This window comes from Rutidosis leptorrhynchoides, chromosome 9, assembly GCF_046630445.1.
Source record: "Rutidosis leptorrhynchoides isolate AG116_Rl617_1_P2 chromosome 9, CSIRO_AGI_Rlap_v1, whole genome shotgun sequence".
Classification (NCBI taxonomy): domain Eukaryota; kingdom Viridiplantae; phylum Streptophyta; class Magnoliopsida; order Asterales; family Asteraceae; genus Rutidosis; species Rutidosis leptorrhynchoides.
Window position 1 is genome coordinate 353,961,861 of NC_092341.1, and position 26,233 is coordinate 353,988,093.

A 26,233-nucleotide genomic window follows, 5' to 3' on the forward strand; every position below is an offset into this window, starting at 1 on the left:
GGTCATCTTCCTGTGCGTTATTTGGGTGTTCCCTTGGTTTCTTCAAGATTACACATACGTGATTGTAAACCGTTGCTTGAGATGGTGAAAAATCGTATTAATGACTGGAAAAATAAGTTTTTATCGTTTGCAGGCCGAGTCCAACTGATTACGTCGGTGATCGAGTCTATGCAACTGTATTGGTACTCGATGTTTGTTATCCCAGATTCGGTAGTCAAAGAGATTGAGAAAATGACAAGGGGTTTCTTGTGGTGTCAAGGCGAGATGAAACGTGGTAAAGCTAAGGTTAAGTGGGATGATGTATGCCTTCCAAAAACAGAGGGTGGTCTCGGTATTAGGCGTCTCAAACTATGGAATGTGGCGTTATTATCTTCCCAAGTTTGGCGTCTGTTATCCCATAAGCAATCTTTATGGGTGAAGTGGGTGCACACTTACCGTTTGCCTAATCGTAATTTTTGGGATGTGGTGATGCCTAATGATGCTAGTTGGAGTTGGCGGAAAATGCTTAATATTAGAGACATTATCCATATGCATGTTGTTCATAAGATTGGTAATGGGACTACCACTAATGCTTGGTTTGATCGTTGGCACCCTCACGGGACTATTGTAGAAATTGTTTCTCGTCGGAACATTGTTCGTGAAGGGTACAATTTAAATGAGAAGGTGTGTGATGTAATGCATGGTTCTGAATTGACATGGCCGAGTACGTGGTATACGGAATTTAATGCTATCCAAGATGTTGCGCCTCCCATTCTTACGGATCAATCTGATATAGTTCAATGGCGAGATTGTAGTGGTAATTGGATAGATTTTTCAGTTAGTGTGGTATGGGATACAATTCGTCCCCATGCTCCTACGATCCCGTGGTGTAGCGTGATTTGGTATAGCCATTGCATTCCCCGACACGCTTTATTGTTTGGCTTATTATGGGAGAACGGTTGAAAACCCAGGATAAATTAAAGGCATGGGAACGAAATTTACAATTGAATGTGAATTTGACGTGTGCCTTGTGTAAGACTCAACCTGACTCGCATGATCATTTATTTTTTGATTGCCCCGTTTCGAAACAATCATGCGAGAGGTTCACGCATGTGGTTGCGGTTGCAAACTGGAGTAGCGATTGGAAAAATCTTCGGGAAATTCTAATCCCTTATGCGAACTGCAATGTTGCTCGTGGTGTTGTTGCTAAACTCGTTTTTGGTGCCTTGGTTGACTACGTGTGGCAGGAAAAAAACAACCTGTTATATGGCCAAAAGGCTCGTTCGGTGGACCAACTTTATGAAGCTATCTTCTCAACAGCTCGAATGAAGTTATTGTCTATCAAGTTTCGGAATTCTGCCTTTGTTCGAGTAATGAAGGAGTGTTGGAAAGTGCCATAACATAATCTTGTTTTGGTAGTGGGGTCTAGATTTTGCATAATTTATGTTTAGTCTAGTTGGTTTGCTGTTTGGTTGTAAGGCGCGCTTACAACATTGAACTCTCATTGTACTCATTCCTTTATTATTTTTTAATAATATTTTCCGGGATAACCCTTTAAAAAAAAAAAAAAAAAAAAACAAAACATGATCCTTCCAATTTGAAAGGAAAAGTAATATGAATAACCTTTTCATCTTCTTTCCTTTATTTCCAAACTAAAACTCAAGAACATTAAATCTCTAACTTTTCTTTTTATTTCCAAACTAAAACTCAAGAACATTAAATCTCTAACTTTTCTTTTAACTTCATTTTTTTTATCTTCAAAATAAAATTCGGTAGCCAAGTATAAATGGAGCCGATTACTATACCTCATATAGTTATTTACTTAAAGAATATTAACACGAGATACACGTGGCGGAATGTTAGTGGCTACTACATGCTTTTTAATAGTAGCGGAAATCTAACGCCAACAAAAAGCGAGTGGAATTGTGAGGACATAGAGAGAGATACTAAAAAGATATTGAAGAAAGATCCATGATGTTACATGAATTTTGCGTTAACATCTCATAAAAACTAGGTCTGTCAAACTTGTATCAAAACCATCATATTTTTTGATAGACCTAAGATATGATAAAACAATATTATAAAACTGCAAGACATTATATTTCACTATAGAATAGTTGTATTATTCAAGCATGTACAAAATCATCGAACAAGCAAGTTGTAATATTGTACTTAAACACTCAACACATAGTTATTTTATCCTCTGTTATATTACTATCACTTTCGTACACAACACCATTGTTTATAATCAATACTAGTAAGTAGTAAATAATTTAGTTTATTTCCATTAAAGATTAAAGATGTACATCGTCTACTATGAAAGTGATTCATGATATTAGAATTGAGTATATACTATATTATTCATGTAAATGTAAATACTTTCTTTTATCTTTCTTGTAAATATGTATTGTTGGACTTATCATATCTATGTAATTAGCCATACATAGATTATTTACATTTACATCAAAATGACCAAGGTTGTAAAAGATGCGAGTCGGGGACGCATCCGCCAAGCCTAAAAAATGGCGCGTCGGACGCAACGGGGACGCAACGGGCGTTGACTAACGTTGACTTTTTAAAATATTTTTATGAAATATATATTTGTATAACAGTATATAGATCGAATCTTAAAATATAAACTATATTTACAATAAACATAAACAATTAACAATTTTCAACAATATTAAAAAGAAAAAATAAAAAAATTGACCGACTTTGACCGACTTGGACCGACTTTTTCTGACTTTGACCGACTTTTTCCGACTTTGACCGACTTTTTACCATTGACCGACTTTTTAGCAACGACGCATCGGTCATGCCTAAAAAACGACGCGTCGGCCGACGCGTCGCCCAAGTCAACCGACTCTTTCAACACTGAAAATGACACATAGAATATACCTTTAACTCTTACTTTTCTAATATTTACTACAGTAGTATTTATGATTTTGAATATTAGCCTTTATATGTAGTTTGCTACACAAAGCATTTTTGTTAATTTTGCAGTTTGGTGAAAAGAACAAGTTAATAATCTACTTTGCAAACACTTTCAAATTTTTGAGGTGTACACAGTTGATTTGAAACAAATAAAATATGGAGTAAAACCTTATGATTTATGAAATGTCATTAATATTACTCCAATATTCACACTATAAAGGTTTTGATTTCAACATTTTGACAAAGTGCAAGGTGTAACATGACCATTTATTTTCTAGAAGGTTATTGACACAAATAACAAATTCTATATACACCTCATATCTTATTTTTTTCACTTACTTTTAACATTTCAAATTCCCACCATCTATATAACCGCAAATCCTTTACCAAATTCCAAAGGCAGAGATTAAACACACCCAAATCCACACATAATATTTCATAAATCGCCAGCTAACCCTAGATTTACTCAAAATTCAATCCATCGATCAAAACCATGGTAAACTCATCTTATTTACTTCCTGTATTTAATCTGTTCATTCACATACATGATTTGCTTCATTTTAGTTGTAATTTTGCTCGATTTGATATTTTTTTAGTGCGATCTGTATAATTGTAGCTACTCTTACGCATGCTAAGGTTTGTGATAGACTGATTGTGTTGCTGTTTGCTTATTTGATCTCTGTATGCGGTCGTTTAGCTTTGATGAGAATTTGTGATTTACGTATACGTGTGCTGATGATCTCGCGTGATCGTAATATTTTGACTTTGAAATTGTTAAATCGAGCGGTCTGTAATGGTAGATATAATCGTACTTATTGTTTATAATCCTAGATGCTGCACTGAAAGTTTTTGATTAACCTTAGTTATTTCGATAGATTATCAGATTTATGCGTTTTTTTATTACAGTTTGAGGAATTAGCAGTTAACAAAAGTACTGCAAGATGATTGTATCTAGTATATACTTTTTAATAGATATATGAGTGGATAATTGGACTTTTATAGATTTTTTTTGTGATGTATCTACACGTAATGATCAAATAAATGAATTCAGGTGGCGTTAGTAATGATAAAATAAATCTGAAGCGGTTGATTGCTTGGTATATAGATTAACAAGGGAATATTGGTGCCCTAGTGGGTGAAATAGGCTTGTCTTTAGGTTGAAGGTAGTTATCAGTTAGTTATTGTGGGTTGGTGACTTGAGACTTTTGCCTCCCCTCATGTCAAGTTTAGGCTGATTTTTGGTGGAAGTTCGAAAATGTTGCTTGATATACACCTCACCTTATAGAAATTAATTAATGTCATATGGCAACTGGATTATGAATTACCAGTATCTACTCAGTAATTCTAATCATATTTATAAGATTATTACATTTCTGTAAGATTATCAACTGAGTGAAGCACATTTCTGTAAGATCATTGAAGCTTGATTTTGCATTAAGTTGGTGATCATAGTCTGTAAATGTTGCTTATTAGGTTTTTAGGAGGTTTTGATGAAGGGTGTGTGGAAACAGATGGAGTCTTGAGGAAGTATGAATTTATAGTCTGAATTATTAGTACAGATCTGTTTGAGAGATTGAAAGTCTTGCATTGTGCAATGCGAAGTCTATGACATCACCTGTTTGTTTACTTTTTTTGTCTATTGAACCTAATGATGTCATGCTAAAATTGCAAATGCAAGAATCTAAAATCCAACTATTTCGGTACTCGTCATATGCCTACTTATAATCCTATAATGATCGCTTGGCGGTTGCCATTCGAATTTTTGTTATGTTATCTTTTTCTTTTGTGTTCTTTGTGATTGATAATCTATCAAATATGTAGGCCAATGCAGCATCAGGGTTTGCTGTGCATGATGAGTGCAAGCTAAAATTTCTTGATTTGAAGGCAAAGAGAACCTTTCGTTTCATCATATACAAGATCGAGGAGAAAGAAAAGCAAGTTATTGTTGAAAAGCTTGGTGAACCATCTGAAAGTTATGAAGATTTTACAGCTTGCCTTCCTGCTGATGAATGCCGATATGCTGTTTACGATTTCGATTTTGTGACAGAAGAAAATTGCCAAAAAAGTAGAATATTCTTTATTGCTTGGTAATAATCTTTTCATCATATCTCAATTAATTGATATCATGGTTCTAAAATTGCTTTACTAGTCATAAACTCATATTTAAGTCGTTAGTTATTGATAAAAAAAAGTGATAGTGAGCCAACCAGAACTGACTTATCTTGACAGTAGCCTGTACTACTGTACCAAAAAATGATTTATATCAAATACAACCTGTTTTGACCCTTAACCCAACTGACCTGCTCTGTTTTGACCCGTAACTCAACTGACCCGTAACAATGTTAATCTGTTTGAAGGTCCCCTGATACTGCAAGAGTGAGGACCAAAATGATTTATGCAAGCTCAAAGGACAGGTTCAAGAGAGAGCTCGACGGTATTCAGGTAGAGTTGCAAGCAACTGATCCTACTGAGGTGGGCCTTGACATTATTAAAAGCCGAGCTAACTGATTCATGCGATGCTACAATTGGAGAGCCAATATATTTTAAATGTCTAATGGTTGTGAAACGCGGGATGAACATTTAGATATGATGTTGTCTGTCTTACCTGCTTTACTTTTCAAGTTGCTTTCGTAAGAATTTGATGAATTCTAGTATAAGTTGTGATGTTTTTTGTGTGATCCTACATTAAAAAAAAATACAAAATTGGTATTGTATTCTGATTTCAGTTTTACTTCCTAATTACATTTGTTGCCAGCTATATGATGTATATTGAAGTTTTATATCCTACATTATCAAGCATTGTCACTGCACAAAACCCAAAATCAACGATGAACTGTACGGCTACTATTAAATTCTGTTAGGCCATTGTTGCTTCCATTGTTGAATGACTCAACTTATTTGTCATCCTGTAAACTTAAAAACCCGAACGTCACAACAACAGACTATATTTATAAGATCAAAGTTGCCAGAAGCTGAGAACAAAGCTTGATAGACCCTCGATTACACAACACTACAATGTATGACTAAACGGTGATACTACTTCACACGACGCCAAAGAAACCTTAATGAAACAAGATCGTGGCTAAACAGAAAACAGGGACAAAATCGAATACTGAGGAATAAAAACCTTCTCGGTTTATCTTTATTTTACTCAAAACAATGATAATCAACCAGTCCATTTGAATGACAAAACATCGACTAAAATACTGGAAAATTAAAAGAGATAAACATCAAAACAAATTAACGAGAAACGAGGAGCCTAATTTTCTTAAAACAAACTTCCAGGAACAAGTCGTTCCTTATCTTCCAGGGAGACTCTTTTGTGGGCTGCTGCCATTACTTGAGCCCAAAATCCAATTCAGCAAAATAGTCTTCCAGCTTGAGTGGCCCAAGACGTGGCCCAATACTCAACCCAACATGTCCCTGCGTATCTGCATCAAACCTAGACCTTTTGATCGAGGCCGAGCCAAAACATAATATACATGAAATATTCCAGCGGAGTTCGTTTTCATACATGAATCAGAATGTACAAACAGTCACATATGTTCATGTTTTGTATTTATAAACACTACATTACATTACATACTTATTGATTCACTAAAACTTTTTCCTCTCAAGTACTTACATTTCACCTTGCTTAAATTCTTAACCGGGAAGGCGTCCCACACGCAATCAGCTGCTTCAAAACTTGAGAAGCTTTCATCTTTCCACCAACATCATATCGATCCTCAACCGTTGATTCTCTTCCCCTGTCGTTCACCGTCGGCGTCCGATCAACATGTCTCCCACCAATCGCTCCCTCAGAAACGTCCGAACTCGAATTAGAAAGTGGCGGTGATACTACTGATATCATATCTTCTCTTCCCACCATCATTCTCACTTGATCCTTTTTCTCATGTTTAAAATTACGTCGTTTCATTTGCTCATCTGTTTGAGTGGCTGCATCAGCTGCAAAATTCGCCGCTAACTCTCTGCTGGATTCACATTTCACCACCATGTATTCTTGTGGATTATCGAACGAGCTCCAGGACTGATTCCGTCTTCTGATAATTGATGCAGCTGCAGTTGTTCTTGACACACAATCTTCGTTGTTTATATGGTTTGTTTCCATTGCATCCGTTTCGAGCAGCTCAGATCCTTTCAGGATGTAATCTTGACTATTTATCGCTTCAATTAAATCGTCTTCTGATAAATCATGCCATACATATCCATTTTTGTAGCTCCTAAATTTCATCAATTAAAAAAAAATATATATATATATATCGCGAATTAGGATCTCATATAATTACCTGTAGAAAACTAAATTTTGGCTTATCGTTGAATACCGTTTAAAAGACCATGAATACATATTTGCCATTCCTTTTCCTCTGTAATTATTCAGTGTGTTCATAACATCTGCAAACCAAAACAGTACAAATTAGCGTAAAAACGAATTCAATTGAGTGCACAAAACTATATATACATATACATATATACATGTGTGTGATAAATTAATTACCTCTGAGATATAAACCACGAGGAGAAGATAACGGCACATCGATAAGATGTGGATGTTCGATGCGGCCATTTCGTGTGAGGTAATACAAAACCGGAACTTTTCGAGGGGCCATTACCGATGTTCTAGGTTTAATCACAGCAACAGGTGTTGTATCAGGAGTAATGGTATGATTTTCAATGATCAAATGATCTGAATTTGCATTTGCAGTTGCATTAATAACACGATGATGATTTCGAGTATTCTTCTTAGGCCTTGATCTGGAGATGAACATATCCGACGTCGTATTGTTAGAATCGGTAGTCATGTGTATGTTTATGTGTGTAAAAGATGGCGGGTACGTAAATTCAGTTAGCTTCTTGAGTTGCTAGTTCCTATGGCGCATGGTTATGTGATGTGGTATTTATGGGAAAGAGCTAAAGGAAACATTCTACTGTTTCTACACGCAAATAGAAAAACAGAGTTAATATTTTAAGATTAATTGCAAGGATTTTTGGTTTTAATCATCTAAGTACACTTTTTTAATACTTTTAAAAATGATTATAATTATAATTGTTGGTACTTATTTCGGGCTAGCGTCAAGACGTATCAGTACAATACTAGAACTACTCCATGTGATGAGGTGGATTGTCGATTCATGTATACATTCGGAAGAATCCATGTAGACCCGGTTCACGACCTAGGAGTCGTGGGGTTGCTTTATCAATCTTCCGGAACTAGGATATGAACTCGTCCGTTTGGCGTTCTGTGGTTGAACGGTTCAGTTCTAGTGATAGAAGGTACTGTGTGTGAGAGAGTGCGTTCTCTGTCACAAATTTAGTTGTAAAGTGATGACACAGGTGGCCTATTTATAGGCATAAATCCCCGTGATATTTGGAGACACGTGTCATGCCGCTATTGATTGATTTATGCGAGATTTCCGTAACCGAGTTTATGCTAAATAGTGACGTGGCATGTGTGCTGCTCACGTACTTACTTAAGGGCTTAAGCATAGAAAGTTGCCTTCAGGGCTTACGCAAAACGCTGGGCGGCCTGTTTATATATTTTACTGTTCTCGATGGATGTGACGATCGCTCCAAATCCATATGGACGAACACGTCATTTATTGATTTCATTGCGAGGTATTTGACCTCTATATGATACATTTTGTAAACATTGCATTCTTTTGAAAAGGCACACCATAAATGAATATTTAAATCAAAGGTTTTTGACATCTGATGATTTCTACATATAGACAATCACCATGAATAATAGTTTACAACATTATTTCCGTTGACAATGCAGTCAAAATAAAATACATGGTGATGATTTGGTGAATGCAGCGTTTCCTTGAAAAATGTGTCATATAAGACTCCATGCACATAGCTTGTCTAACATCTAAACAAACAGCGGAAGACTTCTAGGAAACCTGAGAATAAACATGCTTCAAGTGTCAACACAAAGGTTGGTGAGTTCATAGTTTTAATATTACACATAATCCGTATATCAATGTGGATTTACAAAAGTTCAGTTGTTTTATTCAAAACGTTTATCAATAGGTTTTACATAAAAGGTGGATCACAAGATTTCAGTTGTTTCATCCGAAACGTTTATCAATATATTCTATAAAAGTGGATCACAAGATTTCAGTTGTTTCATCCAGAAACGTTTATCAAAAATATACTACGAAATTGAGCACCCTGGTAACTAAACTTTAACGTATATATAATTTGTACCCTTTGTATAATCATCTTAATAATACACGCAAACCAACGTGTACGCTTCTCAAATAGCATACGTCCGTTAAAAGGCTAGTGCTCTAGCTCGGACGGGGATATCAAGCCCTATGGATCCATATACTACTACTCGCGCCCACCAGTTCTTATAACTGGCAGTTACTAGTTACCAAAGCTAAGGGATTTTCGGTTCAAACTCAGTGTAGAATTTAGTATGTACTTGTATCCATTGTGTTTAAAATAAAGTGCATGTTTTCTCAGCCCAAAAATATATATTGCAAAAGCAATTAAAAAGGGAGCAAATGAAACTCACGCTTATAAATCTAGTATTTTCAGTATTTATAAACAGTCGCATGTATTCTCAGCCCAAAAATATATTGAGTAAAAGGGATCATATGAAACTCACGCATATAAATATTGTATATCGGTTAATAAATCATTTGCATGTATTCTCAGCCCGAAAATGTAGAAAGTAAAAGGGATCTTATGAAACTCACACAAAATCAGTTTTAGTATTTGTATCCAATAAGTTTAATGTACGGTATCAAATAATTAATACATTGTTACCTTTTCAAGTTATAGTATATATGTATCTATTTACATATAATTGTTCGCGAATCGTCGAAAATAACCGAAGGGTATTTAAATATATAAAAGTAGTTCAAAAATTTTGAGATTCAGTTTTACAGACTTTGCTTATCGTGTCGGAAATGTTAATCATACAAAGATTAAGTTTAAATTTGGTCAGAAATTTCCGGGTCATCACAATGGAACACGATGAACGGATAAATAATAAAAACTGCCTTTAACACTGTTTTTGTGTGTTCCAAACGTTTTCTCTGTACAAAAATGATGTTTTTATGCGTGTAAATCATAGGATACACCATTAATAATGTTTTTGATTGTTTTTGTTTTTTATTATTTTTAAATGTAATCATGAAATATTTTAACAAAATTTGAGTTGTAAAAAAGTGTAATGTTTTGTTTTAGTTAGAGGAAATGAAAATGTAAATAAATGCTAACGTGACACAAAGAAGTTCAGTCGTAGAGGTATGAATGACATTGTTTAGTTTTACGGTCTAATGCCTTTTTTTTTTTTTTTTTATAGCGGTTAGGATCACCTAAGGGGGGACTTAACCACTCACGCGTTTATCTCCCAAACAGTTATACCCGCCTCCAATTGCGTGCCCAGAAGAAAACCTGCACCAATCTCATACGCGGCATGGACGGTAAGTGAAAAAATACTATTTGTGAATCGATCTCGATCATCACCTCAGTCATGTTATTATAATGTTTTGGTGTCAATCATATCTTTAAATGAATTTGCTATCCTGAGATCATGATGACATTCAACTAGAAATTTGGTTAAATAAAAAGAATATATGAAACACAATGATCATACAAAGCCACCCTAATTTTGTTTCATGCAAAAATACAAAACAGAAAAGATACTGGTAATCTGTATTCAAGGATTTTATAAACAAAAATTTCCAGGTTTTCCTTAATCTTCGGCTATTGACTCCAGTTTTTTTTTTTTTTTTTTTTTTTTTTTTTTTTTTTTTTTTTTTGAAAGGCAAGGTTAGTTGTTAGACTCGAACCTGGGTCACTCTCGAATCCATGAAACATGGATACCAATGAAGCAAGGCCTCATTGGCAGTTTTCTTTTGTATTTGAGTTAACAAACTTCGGAAATTGTGGTTTATTTTAGTTTTATCTTGTGAAATATTTTGATTTCTTGTAACAACATTAGTAAATGTAAATTCGAGATCCGTAATCTATAAAAAAAGAATACTCTACATTTTCAGTGATGAATAGTTATGGAAGAGTGGATATATAATGGGGGATGATTCTCACACACCAATTTAAAGAAATGGAGTATTATTAGAAGAGTAAAAGGTTAAAATAGGTGTGTGAGGATCAAAAAATGGTGTGTTAGAATCATCCCTATATATAATATGTTAAAAAACTTCCCAAAACGCCCACGTCCTTTAAAATAATACACTAATCACAGAAAACAATACAATAAAAATATGTATTTGTCCATTGATGTCCAAAATTAGAATGACAAAGGGCCAACATCTTCCTTTAATTAAATTGTAGTTATGATTTATTATAATTTGTATTGTATTGTATGTATTTAACGGCTCAAAAACCAAAATTGTGCAATATTCCAAATACACTTCCCCATTTCCCGAGTTGCTCCGTGATCTTTCTTTGTTTCTACATTCCATTTGTATCTACATCCCACTATTCACCCATTTTGAACTATTCGACTCGGATGTAAATGAACTATTCGACTCGAGCCGAGCTTAAACAAGCTCGAGCCCGGACTAGAACATATTTTGAAGATTGTTTAATTCACGAGTTTGGGCTTCTTATATCGAGCTCGAACACGTTCATGATCCTAAACGAGCATTTCATTTATGTAAATTTCTTATTATTTTTACAATAGTATAATGTATAACTATATAAGAATATCTATTACTATCTATTAGCATAATATCGAGTGAAGTTCGATCTTGTTTAATATCAAATGAGCCGAAGTCGAGCTCAAGTTCTTTTAATTTTAAACGAGTTGAGCTCGAGCATAGGCGAGTTTGAGCTCAACTCGGTTTATTTACATCCCAACAAAGAACCAATTATGTCAGGTTACTATAGCATTTCAGTACCAAGTGTTGATAGTAGCATAATGTCGGATTTGATTTTCAGTAAATCTGATGAGAAATGTTGTCTTCTTCACATGTTGTCCATTTTGACTAATAAACACATAAGTGTAGGAAAATAAAGCATCAAAATTCAATGTTCCAACTTGGGCTTTGTTTTATGACAAGGACCCATTTTGTGTGCATTTACCATCAAGGTTTCTTATCAGAACACATGACATTCAAACAAATTTTCTGAATCCAATTCATCCTATCCTATCCTATCCTATTATACAATAAAAGACAAAAAAAATAGCCAAAATAAAATGAAAATTATATTGTTTTCTCTCAATTCTCAAAATAACTCACATCCACATAAAGTTGATTCCGCTGAAGCGCTACAAAACTTAGGCAGCATATCATGTGTCACAATTCACAAATGAGAAGCGTCGTCCCATTATGTGCTGCAACGACTTTGACTAAATATTAAATGAAACGATACTTGTTTTCTGTCATCAATGAGAGCCGAACCATAACCCTCATGACCCAAATTGAGGCATGGTTGACCAACATGACAAAACCTGAAAGGAAGAGAATAAGATCAGAATGGATAATTACGTAAACAATTTTTTTAAAACATCATTGCCCCAAAAGCATATACAAATTAATGGTTAATGTTAGAGGCCAGCAAGCAGAAAAATGGGAAGAATGGGTAATTACATACACGTCCATAGAGTGTCATGTTGGGCTGGGCCAAATACTCTCTTAATGGCGAATAAGATCTTGACACTCACTAAGTTAACATCTATAAAATATGTAGATCCCAATAAGTGCTGCATATGGTACATAGTATAATAAATATATATATTTGACAAATAATCAAATGTCTAAAACGCTTAAAAACTAGGGAGTGCATGCTAAGGGTTCAATACAAGTCTCATACAACATGTAACATAAGAAGTAACATAACATCGTTGGCATACGGAGTAGTAGAGTATATGCTAAAAAAAGATACCTTTTGTAACGATTAGTGTCATGTACTCATTTAATTTTAATCAACTAACTAAAAAACCTATTAACTGTTATAATTCAGTAGGCTTATAACTACCTTTAGTGGTTTGATTCTTGATGTTATAATTCAGTAGGCTTATAACTACCTTTAGTGGTTTGATTCTTGATGTTATAATTCAGTAGGCTTATAACTACCTTTAGTGATTTGATTCTTGATTTAGAATACTAATAATGAAGTGTAAGAACAAAGATGATAATGGAGAGAAAGAAAGAAACACTTTGTAAGTGTGAGAAATGGTGCAAGTTTAATGCTTGCATTCATGAGTATTTATAGCCTAAAATCTCAATATAAAAATACATACTTTGTGTACCAAAATTGACTATATGTATACACCAAAATTGACTATCCATATCTATATTATTATTATTATTATAACACTCCCCCTTGGATAGCAATTTTATTTTGTTGAAGATCAACTATAAATTACTGCCTCGTTAAAAACCTTGCTAAAGAAAACCCAGTGGGAAAAAACTTTAGCTAAGGGAAAAAGAGTGCAGCATGGAGTTGACTCCCCCTCAAGTAGACATCGCTTCAGCTGTTACATCTTTTGAACATGTCTCATGCCAATGTTATGAACGTGTGTTCTGAAAATAGCAGTTGGAAGTGCTTTCGTGAAAAGATCAGCAGAGTTTTTGCTAGATTGCACATATCTCATTTCAATCTGGTTGTCCTTAATGAGATTTTGAGTGTATGAGAAGAATCTAGGTGGTATGTGTTTTGTTCGGTCACTTTTGATATACCCTTCTTTCATCTGTGCTATGCAAGCTGCATTATCTTCATAGATAGTTGTTGGACTTTTATCGCGTTCTAGTCCACAAGAATCAGTAATGAGTTGTGTCATTGATCTCAACCAAAAACATTCTCGAGTAGCTTCATGTAATGCAATCACTTCGGCATGATTTGACGATGTAGCAACAAGTGTTTGTTTTTGAGAACGCCATGATATTGCAGTACCTCCATTTAGGAATACATATCCAGTTTGAGATTTAGCTTTATGTGGATCAGATAAATAACCTGCATCTGCATAACCAACCAAATCTTGTTTTGATTCGTTAGAATAAAATAATCCTAAATCAGTAGTTCCTCGAAGGTATCGAAATATGTGTTTGATCCCATTCCAGTGTCTTTTGGTAGGAGCAGAGCTGAACCTTGCCAACAAATTAACTGCAAAAGAAATGTCAGGTCTTGTACAATTTGTAAGATACATAAGAGCTCCAATTGCACTAAGATATGGTACTTCTGGTCCAAGAATGTCTTCTTGATCTTCACATGGACGAAATGGATCAGCTTCAACATTGAGTGATCTAACAACCATAGGAGTACTTAATGGTTTTGCCTTGTCCATATTGAAACGTTTCAAAATCTTTTCAGTATATGTTGTTTGATGTACAAGTAAACCATTAGGCATATGCTCAATTTGTAAACCAAGGCAATACTTGGTTTTTCCGAGATCTTTCATTTCAAATTCTTTCTTTAGAAGTTGAATGGCTTCATGGATCTCTTTATTTGTACCTATGATGTTAAGATCATCAACATAAACAGCTATGATCACATATCCGGATGTTGTTTTCTTAATGAAAACACAAGGGCAAGTAAGATTATTTGTATACCCTTTGCTTATCAAGTAATCACTTAATCGGTTATACCACATACGTCCCGATTGTTTTAACCCATATAAAGATCTTTGTAATTTAATCGAATACATTTCTTTGGGTTTTGCATTTGATGCTTCTGGTACCTTAAATCCTTCAGGTATCTTCATATATATATCACTATCAAGTGATCCATATAGATAAGCAGTCACAACATCCATGAGATGCATTTCTAAATTTTTAGAAACTGCCAGACTGATTAAGTACCTAAAAGTAATTGCATCCATAACAGGAGAATAAGTTTCTTCATAATCAATTCCCGGTCTTTGAGAAAAACCTTGAGCTACAAGTCTAGCTTTATACCTTGTAACTTCATTTTTCTCATTTCTTTTTCGGACAAAAATCCATCTGTATCCTACAGGTTTCACATCTTTAGGAGTGAGAATGATGGATCCGAAAACTTTTCTTTTATTGAGTGATTCTAATTCAGCTCGTATTGCTTCTTTCCATTGAGCCCAATCATGTCTATTTTGACATTCAACCATAGATGTTGGTTCTGGATCATCATCATTATTCATGATGTCATATGCAACATTAAATGAAAATTTCTCATCAAGATTTTTCATTTCATTTCGGTTCCATAATATTTTTGAATATGCATAATTGATTGCAATTTCTGTATTGACATCATCAATCTCCTCTGCAGTAGGAGTACTGATTTGTGGTTCTTCTTGAACACTTTCTTTTACTTCATTATCAGCTGATTTTCTTTTTCGAGGATTTTTATCCTTTGAACCGATTGGTCTTCCACGTTTCTGACGTGGCAAAGATTCATGAGTGACGTTATTGCCAGCTTTTGGAATTTCAATTCGAGCTGGAGTATTTACTGCTGGTATATATGATTTTGTCACCGTTTTTGTATCTGTAAATGCATCAGGCAATTGATTTGCAAGTTCTTGTATATGCATTATCTTTTGAACTTCTGTCTCGCATTCTTTTGTGCGAGGATCAAGATACTTTAATTGAGGTTCACACCATGAAACATCATTTTCTTTATTTTTCATTTCTCCCCCTAATCTAGGGAACAATGTTTCATTAAAATGACAATCAGCAAAACGTGCTGTAAAAACGTCACCTGTCATAGGTTCAATATACCTTAATATTGAAGATGTTTCATATCCAACATATATTCCCAACCTCCTTTGAGGACCCATTTTTGTACGTTGTGGTGTCGCAATTGGAACATACACTGCACAACCAAATGTTCTAAGATGGGAAATATTTGGCTCTTGACCAAAAGCAAGTTGTAGGGGGGAATATTTATGACTTGCACTTGGTCTGATGCGAATCAATGCAGCAGCATGTAAAATTGCATGACCCCATATAGATACAGGGAGTTTTGTTCTCATTATCAATGGTCTAGCGATTAACTGTAAACGTTTAATCAATGACTCGGCTAAACCATTTTGTGTATGCACATGAGCAACAGAATGTTCAACAACAATTCCTATAGACATGCAATAGTCATTAAATGCTTGAGATGTAAATTCACCAGCATTATCAAGTCTCACCCTTTTAATGGTGTAATCAGGAAAATGAGCTCTCAATTTAATAATTTGGGCAAGAAATTTTGCAAATGCCACATTACGGCTTGATAACAGACAAACATGAGACCATCTGCTAGATGCGTCTATTAGAACCATGAAATATCTAAATGGTCCACATGGTGGATGAATTGGTCCACATATATCACCTTGAATTCTTTCAAGAAACATTGGTGATTCTTTCTCAACCTTAAGTGGTGAGGGTCTAGTTATCAATTTTCCAAGAGAGCAAGATGTACATGGAACCATTGTATCATGATGGATTTTTCTATCCTTTAGTGGATGTCCATGAGTACATTCAATAATCCTTTTCATCATTGTTGATCCTGGATGGCCTAATCTGTTATGCCATAAACTGAATACACCAGGATCAATATATTTTTCGTTAACTACCATATGTATTTCTGGTACATTTATATGTGTATAATGTAATCCAGAACTAAGTCTTGGCAGTTTTTCAACCACATGACTCTTGTCAGTGATACTTAAATATTTCTCATTTTCTGTTGTCACTGACTGATAATCATACCCGTTAAGGTATATGTCGGAGAAACTCAATAAATTTCTGCTTGACTTGGGAGAAAATAAGGCATCATTTATTAAAAATTTTGTACCATTTGGTAGTATGAAATTTGCCTTTCCTATCCCTTTTATCAAGTTAGCAGGTCCTGATATTGTATGTATAGTTCCTTCCGTTGGTTTTAGATCAATAAAATATTTCTCGGATTTAAGTATAGTGTGTGTAGTTCCACTGTCTGCTATACAGAGATCTCCACCACTTGATTGATGTTGTATTCCAGCAAAATTCATATTGAACTTCATATATAAGAAATAAATAGTGAGTACATTAATATTACACAATATTTTAAACGCAAATAGATAGTACTGAAACATTTAGCAAACATAATGACAAAGACAGACGATATTAAATCGTTTATTTTTCAAAAGACACACAACTTAAACATTCAAGAAATCTTCATATAAATCAGATGGTTTCTCAGTGACTGTTGGATCAATATTATCCACAAAATTTACTTCCTTTTCTTTACCTTTCAGCGAATCCTGATACATCTTAACAAGATGTTTAGATGTTCGGCAAGTATTAGCCCAGTGGCCCATTCTACCACATCTGTAGCAAGATTCTTCAGAATTTTTAGAAGAATTTTCTTCAACATCTTGTTTAATGGGCTTGTTTTGTGGTTGATATTTATATTTTCGTGGATTACTATTTCTTTGACCACCACGGCCACGACCACGACCACGTCCACGCCCATTACCATTACCATAAGGATGGTTTCTACCATAGTTATGGCTTTTGGCATGATGATGGTGATGGTTATTATAACCACGACCTTGCCCGCGTCCTTGTCCCTGTTTATAATTATTTGCAGTATTTGCTTCAGGGATTGCAAGTGTACCAGTAGGACGGGATTGCTGATTTTTCATTAATAGCTCATCATTTTGCTCTGCAACTAAGAGATATGAATTAAGTTCAGGATATGTTTTGAACTTTAGCATTCTCAAATTTCTTTGCACTGTGATGTTTGCAGCATTCATTGTGGAGAAAGTTTTCTCCATCATGTCTGCATCACTAATTTCATGTCCACAGAATTTAAGTTGTGAACATGTATTATACAGAGCTGAGCTGTATTCATTTACTTTCTTAAAGTCTTGGAACCTTAATGTTCTCCATTGTTCCATTGCAGCTGGAAGTAAAATTTCTCTTTGATTATTGAATCTGCTTTTGAGATCTTCCCATAAAACATGGGGATCTTCTACAGTCACATAATTATTTTGTAAGCATTCATCAATATGTTGATGAATAAAGCAACATGCCGTAGCTTGTTCTTTTTCAGAACAAGTGTTGTTTTCATTTATGGTTTCAAGAATGCCCATTGATTTAAGATGCATTTTTACTTTTATAACCCATGGCATGTAGTTGTTTCCAGTTGATTCTAAAGGAGTAAATTTAAGCTTTTCCAGATTCGACATTTTCTATTATCAAAAATTAAAACAAACATTATGATAAATTAGAGTCAATTTATATTCATAAGTATATAAACATTAAACATAAATTTAATATAACATAAATGATAAGTAGGTGACAGTGTCGACCATGTGTAAGCAATCATAAATAAATGTTATATAACAAAAATATAAATATTAGTAAACATAAATGAAAATTTGGCGACAGTGTCGACCATATATTTTTTCAGGTGGTATAACCGACCTATATCATTCTGGTGGTATAACCGACCATATATCATTTTGGTGGTATAACCGACCATATATCATTTTGGTGGTATAACCGACCATATATCATTTTGGTGGCAGAGCCAACCATATTTAGTATTAAGATTATCGTGCTGATAACGTGTTATAATTCAGTAGGCTTATAACTACCTTTAGTGGTTTGATTCTTGATGTTATAATTCAGTAGGCTTATAACTACCTTTAGTGGTTTGATTCTTGATGTTATAATTCAGTAGGCTTATAACTACCTTTAGTGATTTGATTCTTGATTTAGAATACTAATAATGAAGTGTAAGAACAAAGATGATAATGGAGAGAAAGAAAGAAACACTTTGTAAGTGTGAGAAATGGTGCAAGTTTAATGCTTGCATTCATGAGTATTTATAGCCTAAAATCTCAATATAAAAATACATACTTTGTGTACCAAAATTGACTATATGTATACACCAAAATTGACTATCCATATCTATATTATTATTATTATTATAACATTAACAACTTTATAGCTTCTATAAAATGTTACTAGTTTATTTGTAGTTTTAACCATATGTGCATAACAACGTAGTACATGTCAGCTTCTATATTAGGCAACATACTCTTTTAGATGTAGGATAGCAACATTCTTTTATTTCCTAATAAAAAACTAAGTAACCTTGATCATAATATCATATAAGTACAAAGTGCTTTCAACTTACTTGATCAAGTCGTTAAACCAATATCTTTTTTGTTTGGACACATTGACGAAAGATGACCCTTTAAACCACACTCATAGCAATTCCTTCTCTTTATCTTACCGCCACTAACGGCCGGTGTAGTTGTAACCTCAACTTTCTCAACCTCCATGTCATCACCTTCCTTGTTCAAACTCGCCACGTCAGCAGCTTGTTTTGTGGGACATAATGACGATAAATGACCCCTTTCACCACATTCGTAACATGTTCTCCTCTTTAGCTTACCATCACTAATCAGACCCACCACAGTATCACCACCTTCATTACCAGCAACTGCCACATCAGCTTTCTCAACTGCTGTGTCATTAACTTTCTTTACTGAATTTGCCACATCAGCAACTTCTTTCTTCGGGCATAATGAAGATAAATGACCCCTTTCACCACATTCATAACACGTTCTCCTCCTCAGCTTACCTTCACTGACAGAACCCATCATGTTATCGCCACCTTCTTTACCAGCAACTGCCACGTCAGCTTTCTCAACTGCCACATGATTAATTTCTTTTACCAAATTTGCCACGTCAGCAGCTTGTACTTTCGGGCATGCTGACGATAGATGACCCTTTTCACCACACTCATAACATGTTCTCCTCCTTAACTTACCATCGCTAACCGAATTAACCGTATTATAGTCAACCCCTTTGTCATACACAACTGCTGCAGGAGCAAATGTTTCCCTAACAGAATTTGCCACATCAGCAGCTTGCTTTTTCGGACAAGATGAAGACAAATGTCCCTTTTCGCCACACTCATAGCATGACCTCCTCTTCAGTTTACCGTCACCGAGATTACCAACCTCCTCTTTGACTTCATCAAATAGCACGTCATTAGTTCTGTTATATGTGTGTGCCACGTCAGCAGCCTTCTTGTTCGGGCATAATGAAGAAAGATGACCTTTTTCACCACACTCATAACACGTCCTCCTCTTCAGCTTACCGTCACCAACGTTATCGGTCTCTTCTCCATCAAAGGCCGTATAATTTGTTTCGTAATCTGTGACTGCCACATCAGCAGCCTTCTTGTTTGGGCATGATGAAGAAAGATGACCCTTTTCACCACAATCGTAGCATGTTTGCCTCTTTGCTTTTCTTGCCATCTCGTCATTAACTATCGTATCACCACTTGCACCCGCAGACACAGATTTAACGTTGCCCTCATTTTTAACACCAGTGACATCCGAACTTGAACCAGGGTTCACTACTTTTGGTGGGACCGCACATCTAACTCTCACTGGTCTACCAAAAAGAGGTTTTTGATCCAATTTTAACGCCATTGTTAAAGACAAATTATCAGAAAAATCCACGTGGGCAAAGCCTCGAAATTCCCCTGTTTGTTTATCCTTACCAAGTCGAACAGCAGATATACTGCAATCTGAAAAAAATTTCTTCAATTCATCTTCGTTCATATCCCATGACAAGTTTCCTACATAAATCCTGTTATAGCCATCCAACATTGCAGGGGCAAAGTCGGAAACTTTTTTATCTCTGGTTGCCTTGTATGGTTGAACCTTCAGGGACAATCCACCCCTGTAGCAAGATGTAATTGTTGTTCACATAATAATTCTAAAAATAATAATTATAATTATAATTAATATCAATAAATAATTAATAATTTAATAATAATAATAATAGAGTGATGATTGTGTCTACTAAAAAAATAAATTTTACTCACATATCCGATCCATCAAGTGTCAACGCCCTTTTTGCTGCAGCATCAGTCTGTAATAAATTATTGGGATGTTAATTTAACACCAGACTTGTAACCGTATATATACATTTTATTTCACGCAACAATAGAGATGCTAGTTTTGACCTATTTGCACATTAATGGGTCGATTCGGGTTATATATTACATCAAACACGTCAAAAGCGCAATAATTAACTAAAAAGGGAACAGATATAATCTTGGCAATCTCCTATATTATGTAATAGAAAATCAGCTTATATTATAACAAAGTAACACTACAGCTTTCATAATCATATTTAACCGTACATTGATTATTAAAAACCTACAAATTATGAAGCAAAAGGTTGCCGGTAAAACCAACCCGCATAACTGGAACTAAACTTATAGTACATGTTTTGACCCAAGCACCCATATCATCACCCACATATGTTGCCACCTTAACGGGAACTAAATTATACGGAGTAAATAATAATAATGATCAAAAGAACTGCAATAACAAATGCACCTTTATCATACCCGAAAACTTATCATTGCGATTCCGTTAAATTTTCCCGTCTCGGGAAATTTGAGACAATCAATTTCAGTGATGCTTCCACAACCTTCAAAAAAACTTCGAATATCATCGACAGTCGAGTAGTATGGAATGCCTCCAACGTAAATTTTTGTAGCAATACTCTCATCTTCTTTACTGCATTAACACAACGTAAAAATTCAATCAAGTTTGGCTTAAAACTTTCATCATAAATAAAACTGTCAAGTATCTAGGTTCGACTCGTTTATATTTCTTCTCCCCTGTTCTCCATTCTATGACCTCGAACGGTATGCATAGACCGAATGCTATAAACCTCACGCATCACCAAAACTGTATACCAACTTATAGCATAAACACCTACAACGTTTCACCTTAGCCTTTAAGTCGGAGTTCGAAAACATGTTTAAAGTGCTCATTGTGACTTCAAGTCACAAAAAACATAACAAGTATTCGACGAAACTGATTAACACATTTAATAAGCTCAATCACAAAACATTAACACACCAATAAAAGCTTTACAAAATTAGCCTAAACACAATCAAATGCAAAATAACAAATAAACACCAAAAGCAAAATGGGTATCAAAGAAACTGAAAAATCATACCTAGTTTGAGTTTGAATTGCCTCAACCACACCTTGTTCTTCACTTACACCATTTTCTTTCACCACAACCACTTCTTCCTTTTTCTCCACTTTCTTTTTCTTATTATTTTTCTTTTTATTTTTATTCTTTTTTTCACTCAAATCTTTCACCTCAACTCCATCTTTTTCCCTCTTTCTCTTCTTATTTTCACTCAATCCATCCCTATTACCCTTTTCACTTTCTTTTTTTCCGTCACCATCTTCAAGCTTCGAACTTTTTTCAAGAACAGGCGTTTTAACCCTCCGTATTTCTCTTTTTGATAAAATGGGTTTCTGGGTTGCTGAATTTAACAAAGATTTGAAAGATTGATGGGTTTGTGAGTGACTGGGATCTGGTTGAGTTAATTGGGACTCTGAATTGGCTAATGATTCAGCTAATTGGGCTCGTAGCTTTTGCTTTAATTTCTTGTTTGATAGAACCATAGTTCCAAAATCTGTGAGTAACAGTGGAGGCAAACTGAAAGAGAGGCGTGTTGAAACCGGAAAAACCCCAAAAACCCTTTTTTGATTTGGGATATAGTTTTCATGTGTTGTGTAATTTAGACCTTGAAGTATGTCTTAATTACAGAAAGAGTCTTTATATTTTGTTAAATATACGTTTCAATAAAATTGTCCATTAATTTCTTTTACATGTCCCAAATTATTTATACATATACATTTCAATATATATAAATATAAATTTAATTATAAATACATATATATAGGCATAGATTAGAATGAAAATGTAAGTTACTTTATACTTTAAAAAGAACAATTGTATTTATTATTTATTAAAATGTTTATAGTTTGAACTATTGAAAATGGAATTGATTTTTTTATTCGTTTCATAGTCGTTGGATACTGCAATTCATGGCCTTTTTCTTTTAAGATGAATGCAAAAAGATGCTAAAACGCCTTGATACCCTTGATCTTCATCTTATACTTTGAATATATTTATTGAAGTGAACATGAACTTGCAAAAGCATTACGCAACTTACTATATTTGTAAATTCATTATTGATAATTGATAATGGAAGACAGGGGCGGTACATTATAGGGACAAAAGGGGGTATCCGCCCCCCCTCGATTTCGAAAAAAAAAAATTTACACTAAAAAAAAAATTACGGAAAAATAAGGTTTTTTTTAGTGATTACCCCCCTTCGATTTGTTTCGCCCCCTCTCGAGTCGGGGTCAAGTTCCGCCACTGATGGAAGATTTAGAAAAGAATCTTTGAAATAACAATCAATCATATCTCTATATTTCACTGAAAATACATTGATTATCAAAAAATCATGATCTTTATTTCATTTAAATCTGAACCATTTTTTTTAATAATCATATTAGCTTTGTTTCACCTGATTTTATAACCTTTGTATAATCATTAAATATACAGTAATATATTGTAGCTTTGATTTTCTAATAAAAATAAAAAGTAAAAGTAAATAATAAGTGAGTTTCTAGAATTTATTATTTAATGTTAACTATCTTTGATTTGTTATAAAAGTAATAATTGGATGATAATTTTATTATTATTATAGATATTGCATAGTATATTTTTTTGAGTATAAATAGGTGTGTTGAGTTAGAGTTTAATGTATGTATTTTTTGGTTAACAAAACACTCTCTCTCTCTCTAGATTCCAAATGCCACCAAACTCTCATTGTACATTTTTCTATAAATAAAAAACCAATTACTCATACCTTTTGTTCAACCTTTGTTTTCTCCGTTTTACAGTATCTCTATCTCTATATACCTTCTACAGTCAAGAACCACTAAATGTAGTTATAAGCCTACTGAATTATAATACGTTATCAGCACGATTATCTCAACATTTATACTAAATATGGTTGGCTCTGCCACCTAACTAATATATGGTCGGTTATACCACCTAAATGATATATGGTCGACACTGTCGCCTAATTTACATTTATGTTATCTAACATTTATTTATGTATACTAACATTTACATTTATGTTATCTAACATTTATTTATGTATACTAACATTTACAGTTATGTTCACTAACATTTATATTTATGTTATTTAAGTTATATATGGTCGGTTATACCACCTGAATTATATTTTCTGTAATCTAACTCTTATTAACTTCACTAACATTTATATTTATGTTAATAAGACCTCATGATTGTACGCAACACGTCATTTGACAACACGGTACTTTATGTACGCAACACGTCATTTGACAACACGGTACCATGGGTCGAGATTAATTCCGATCAATACGAATACGATGGGGTCTTTATATGTTATCTAACATTTAAGATTACTTATGCAATTAATCATTATTTATTTCATGCATACTAATGTTTATTCTTAAATTTATAATCTTAAAAGTTAAAATAAAAAAAAGTAGTTTGTATTTTTATTAAAAGTAAATCTTAAAAGTTAAAATAAAAAAGTAGTTTGTATTTTTATTAAAAGTAAATCTTAAAAGTTAAAATAGAAAAAGTAGTTTGTATTTTTATTAAAAGTAAATCTTAAAAGTTAAAATAAAAAAAGTAGTTTGTATTTTTATTAAAAGTAAATCTTAAAAGTTAAAATAGAAAAAATAGTTTGTATTTTTATTAAAAGTAAATCTTAAAAGTTAAAATAAAAAAAGTAGTTTGTATTTTTATTAAAAGTAAATCTTAAAAGTTAAAATAAAAAAAGTAGTTTGTATTTTTATTAAAAGTAAATCTTAAAAGTTAAAATAAGAAAAGTAGTTTGTATTTTTATTAAAAGTAAATCTTAAAGGTTAAAATAAGAAAAATATATTATAATAATATATATTATAACTTAATATATATTATAATAATATCATTAATAATATAATATAATATGAACCTATATTCCCTTATAATTTTATTATTTGTAATCATACCATTATTCCTTTGTTTACTACTTATGAATCTAAACTAATTCTAATTGCATGTTGTTATTTATCTACGAAAAAAAATATTATGATTATGATTATGATTTATGCTGTTCATCTTTCTGAAAATAGAAAATGTCAAACTTATCAAAGCTTGAGTTTGATGCCTTAGACGTATCGGGAACAAACTACACATCATGGGTTATGGACGTAGAAATAAATCTTGGATCATTGGGTATTCTAGAAACTTTAAAAGAAAATAATACTTGTTCCGATCAAGATAAATTAAAATCAATTGCTTTTATTCGCAAACATATTGATACCACCTTAAAACATATGTTTCTCACTATCAAAGATCCACATGTTTTATGGGAAAGTATCAAGAGTAGATTCGATAATCAAAAGGAAATATTACTTCCAGCTGCGAGGGAAGAATGGAGAAATCTAAGGTTCCAAGATTTCAAAAAGGTAAGTGAATACAGCTCGGCCATGTTCAAGATCCGTTCAAAGCTTCAATTCTGTGGTCAAGAAATAAGTGATGCTGATATGATGGAAACAACTTTCTCCACAATGCATTCTGCAAATATAACTGTGCAAGAAAATTTAAGATTGCAGAATTATAAAACTTTTTCCAAACTTCAAACTTATCTCTTAGTTGCAGAAGTTAATAAAGAATTACTGATGAAAAATCAAGAATCTCGTCCTGCCGGTGCGCTAGCATTTCCTGAAGCTAATGCTATTAACAATAATAATAATAATAATAAAAGAAGAAATGCACATGGACGAGGGCGTGGAAGAGGTCGTAGCCATATTGGCCAAAACCATCATCATGGAAATTACCATAACAATAATAAAAATCATAACTATGTTCGAAATCACCCTTATGGTAATGGTCGTGGTGGTGGTCGTGGTCGTGGTCGTGGACAAAGAAATAATAATCCACAAAATTATAAAATCCAAACACCATACAATCCCACAAATCACAATGTTGAAGAAGGCTCTTCAAAGAATGTTGAAGATTCTTGTTACCGATGTGGTAAAATTGGCCACTGGTCTAAAAACTGCCGAACAAATCAGCATTCTGTTAATCGGTATCAAGAATCCCTAAAGGGAAAAGGAAAAGAAGCAAATCTTGTGGATGACCTTGATATAAAAATCACTGAGCCAACTTGTGACTATTTTAATGAATAAATTTCTAATATCTATATATATATATATAGATATCCTATTATATGTTCTCGTTAAATAAATGGTTGTAGATTTTCAATCTACACCATATCTAGTTTACTACATATTTCCTTATTATGTGCTATCGTTTGTAACATGTTTTGAATGTAATATATTGATGAATTATATACTCATTATTTGTTTCTCATATTTTTTTTGAAGTTCATGATGTATACTGCTGGAGTAAAAAATCAGTCAAATGGTGGAGATATTTGTATTGCAGACAGTGGTGCCACTCACACCATACTCAAATCTAAAAAATATTTCACAGACTTGAAA

General features: G+C 33.6%; 4 protein-coding genes across 5 annotated transcripts in view; 2 read left to right on the forward strand and 2 right to left on the reverse strand.

Annotated features, from left to right (window-relative positions):
• The window catches only part of LOC139869215 (uncharacterized), a 65,458-nt gene extending 64,079 nt beyond the window's left edge, over positions 1 to 1,379 (forward strand). The window contains exons 4-5 of the mRNA XM_071857534.1: positions 134 to 825; positions 951 to 1,379. Of these exons, the coding sequence (XP_071713635.1) occupies positions 134 to 825; positions 951 to 1,379 (1,121 nt within the window). The remainder of the gene's footprint in view (positions 1 to 133; positions 826 to 950) is intronic.
• A 1,890-nt stretch (positions 1,380 to 3,269) lies between these two features.
• Positions 3,270 to 5,638, forward strand: LOC139867467 (actin-depolymerizing factor 2). Its single transcript, XM_071855832.1, has 3 exons — positions 3,270 to 3,409; positions 4,735 to 5,000; positions 5,271 to 5,638. The coding sequence occupies exons 1-3, from the start codon at positions 3,407 to 3,409 to the stop codon at positions 5,419 to 5,421; spliced, it is 420 nt and encodes a 139-aa protein (XP_071711933.1). The 5' UTR covers positions 3,270 to 3,406; the 3' UTR covers positions 5,422 to 5,638.
• An 855-nt stretch (positions 5,639 to 6,493) lies between these two features.
• Positions 6,494 to 7,834, reverse strand: LOC139867299 (protein SOSEKI 5-like). Of its 2 annotated transcripts, none has more exons than XM_071855652.1 (3): positions 7,412 to 7,834; positions 7,239 to 7,308; positions 6,494 to 7,136 (listed from the first exon to the last, which is right to left on the reverse strand). In XM_071855652.1, exons 1-3 carry the CDS (start codon positions 7,713 to 7,715, stop codon positions 6,551 to 6,553), a joined length of 960 nt encoding a protein of 319 aa, XP_071711753.1. In that variant the 5' UTR covers positions 7,716 to 7,834; the 3' UTR covers positions 6,494 to 6,550. The 2 variants fall into 2 exon arrangements, with proteins under 2 accessions (XP_071711753.1, XP_071711752.1); XM_071855651.1 differs by having other exon boundaries at positions 7,203 to 7,308.
• Positions 7,835 to 11,956: 4,122 nt separating this feature from the next.
• LOC139866367 (phragmoplastin interacting protein 1) lies at positions 11,957 to 22,344 on the reverse strand. The gene is made up of 5 exons (XM_071854598.1): positions 21,840 to 22,344; positions 21,220 to 21,391; positions 20,689 to 20,735; positions 18,982 to 20,543; positions 11,957 to 12,346 (listed from the first exon to the last, which is right to left on the reverse strand). Exons 1-4 carry the CDS (start codon positions 22,298 to 22,300, stop codon positions 18,986 to 18,988), a joined length of 2,238 nt encoding a protein of 745 aa, XP_071710699.1. The 5' UTR covers positions 22,301 to 22,344; the 3' UTR covers positions 11,957 to 12,346; positions 18,982 to 18,985.
• Positions 22,345 to 26,233: the final 3,889 nt, after the last annotated feature.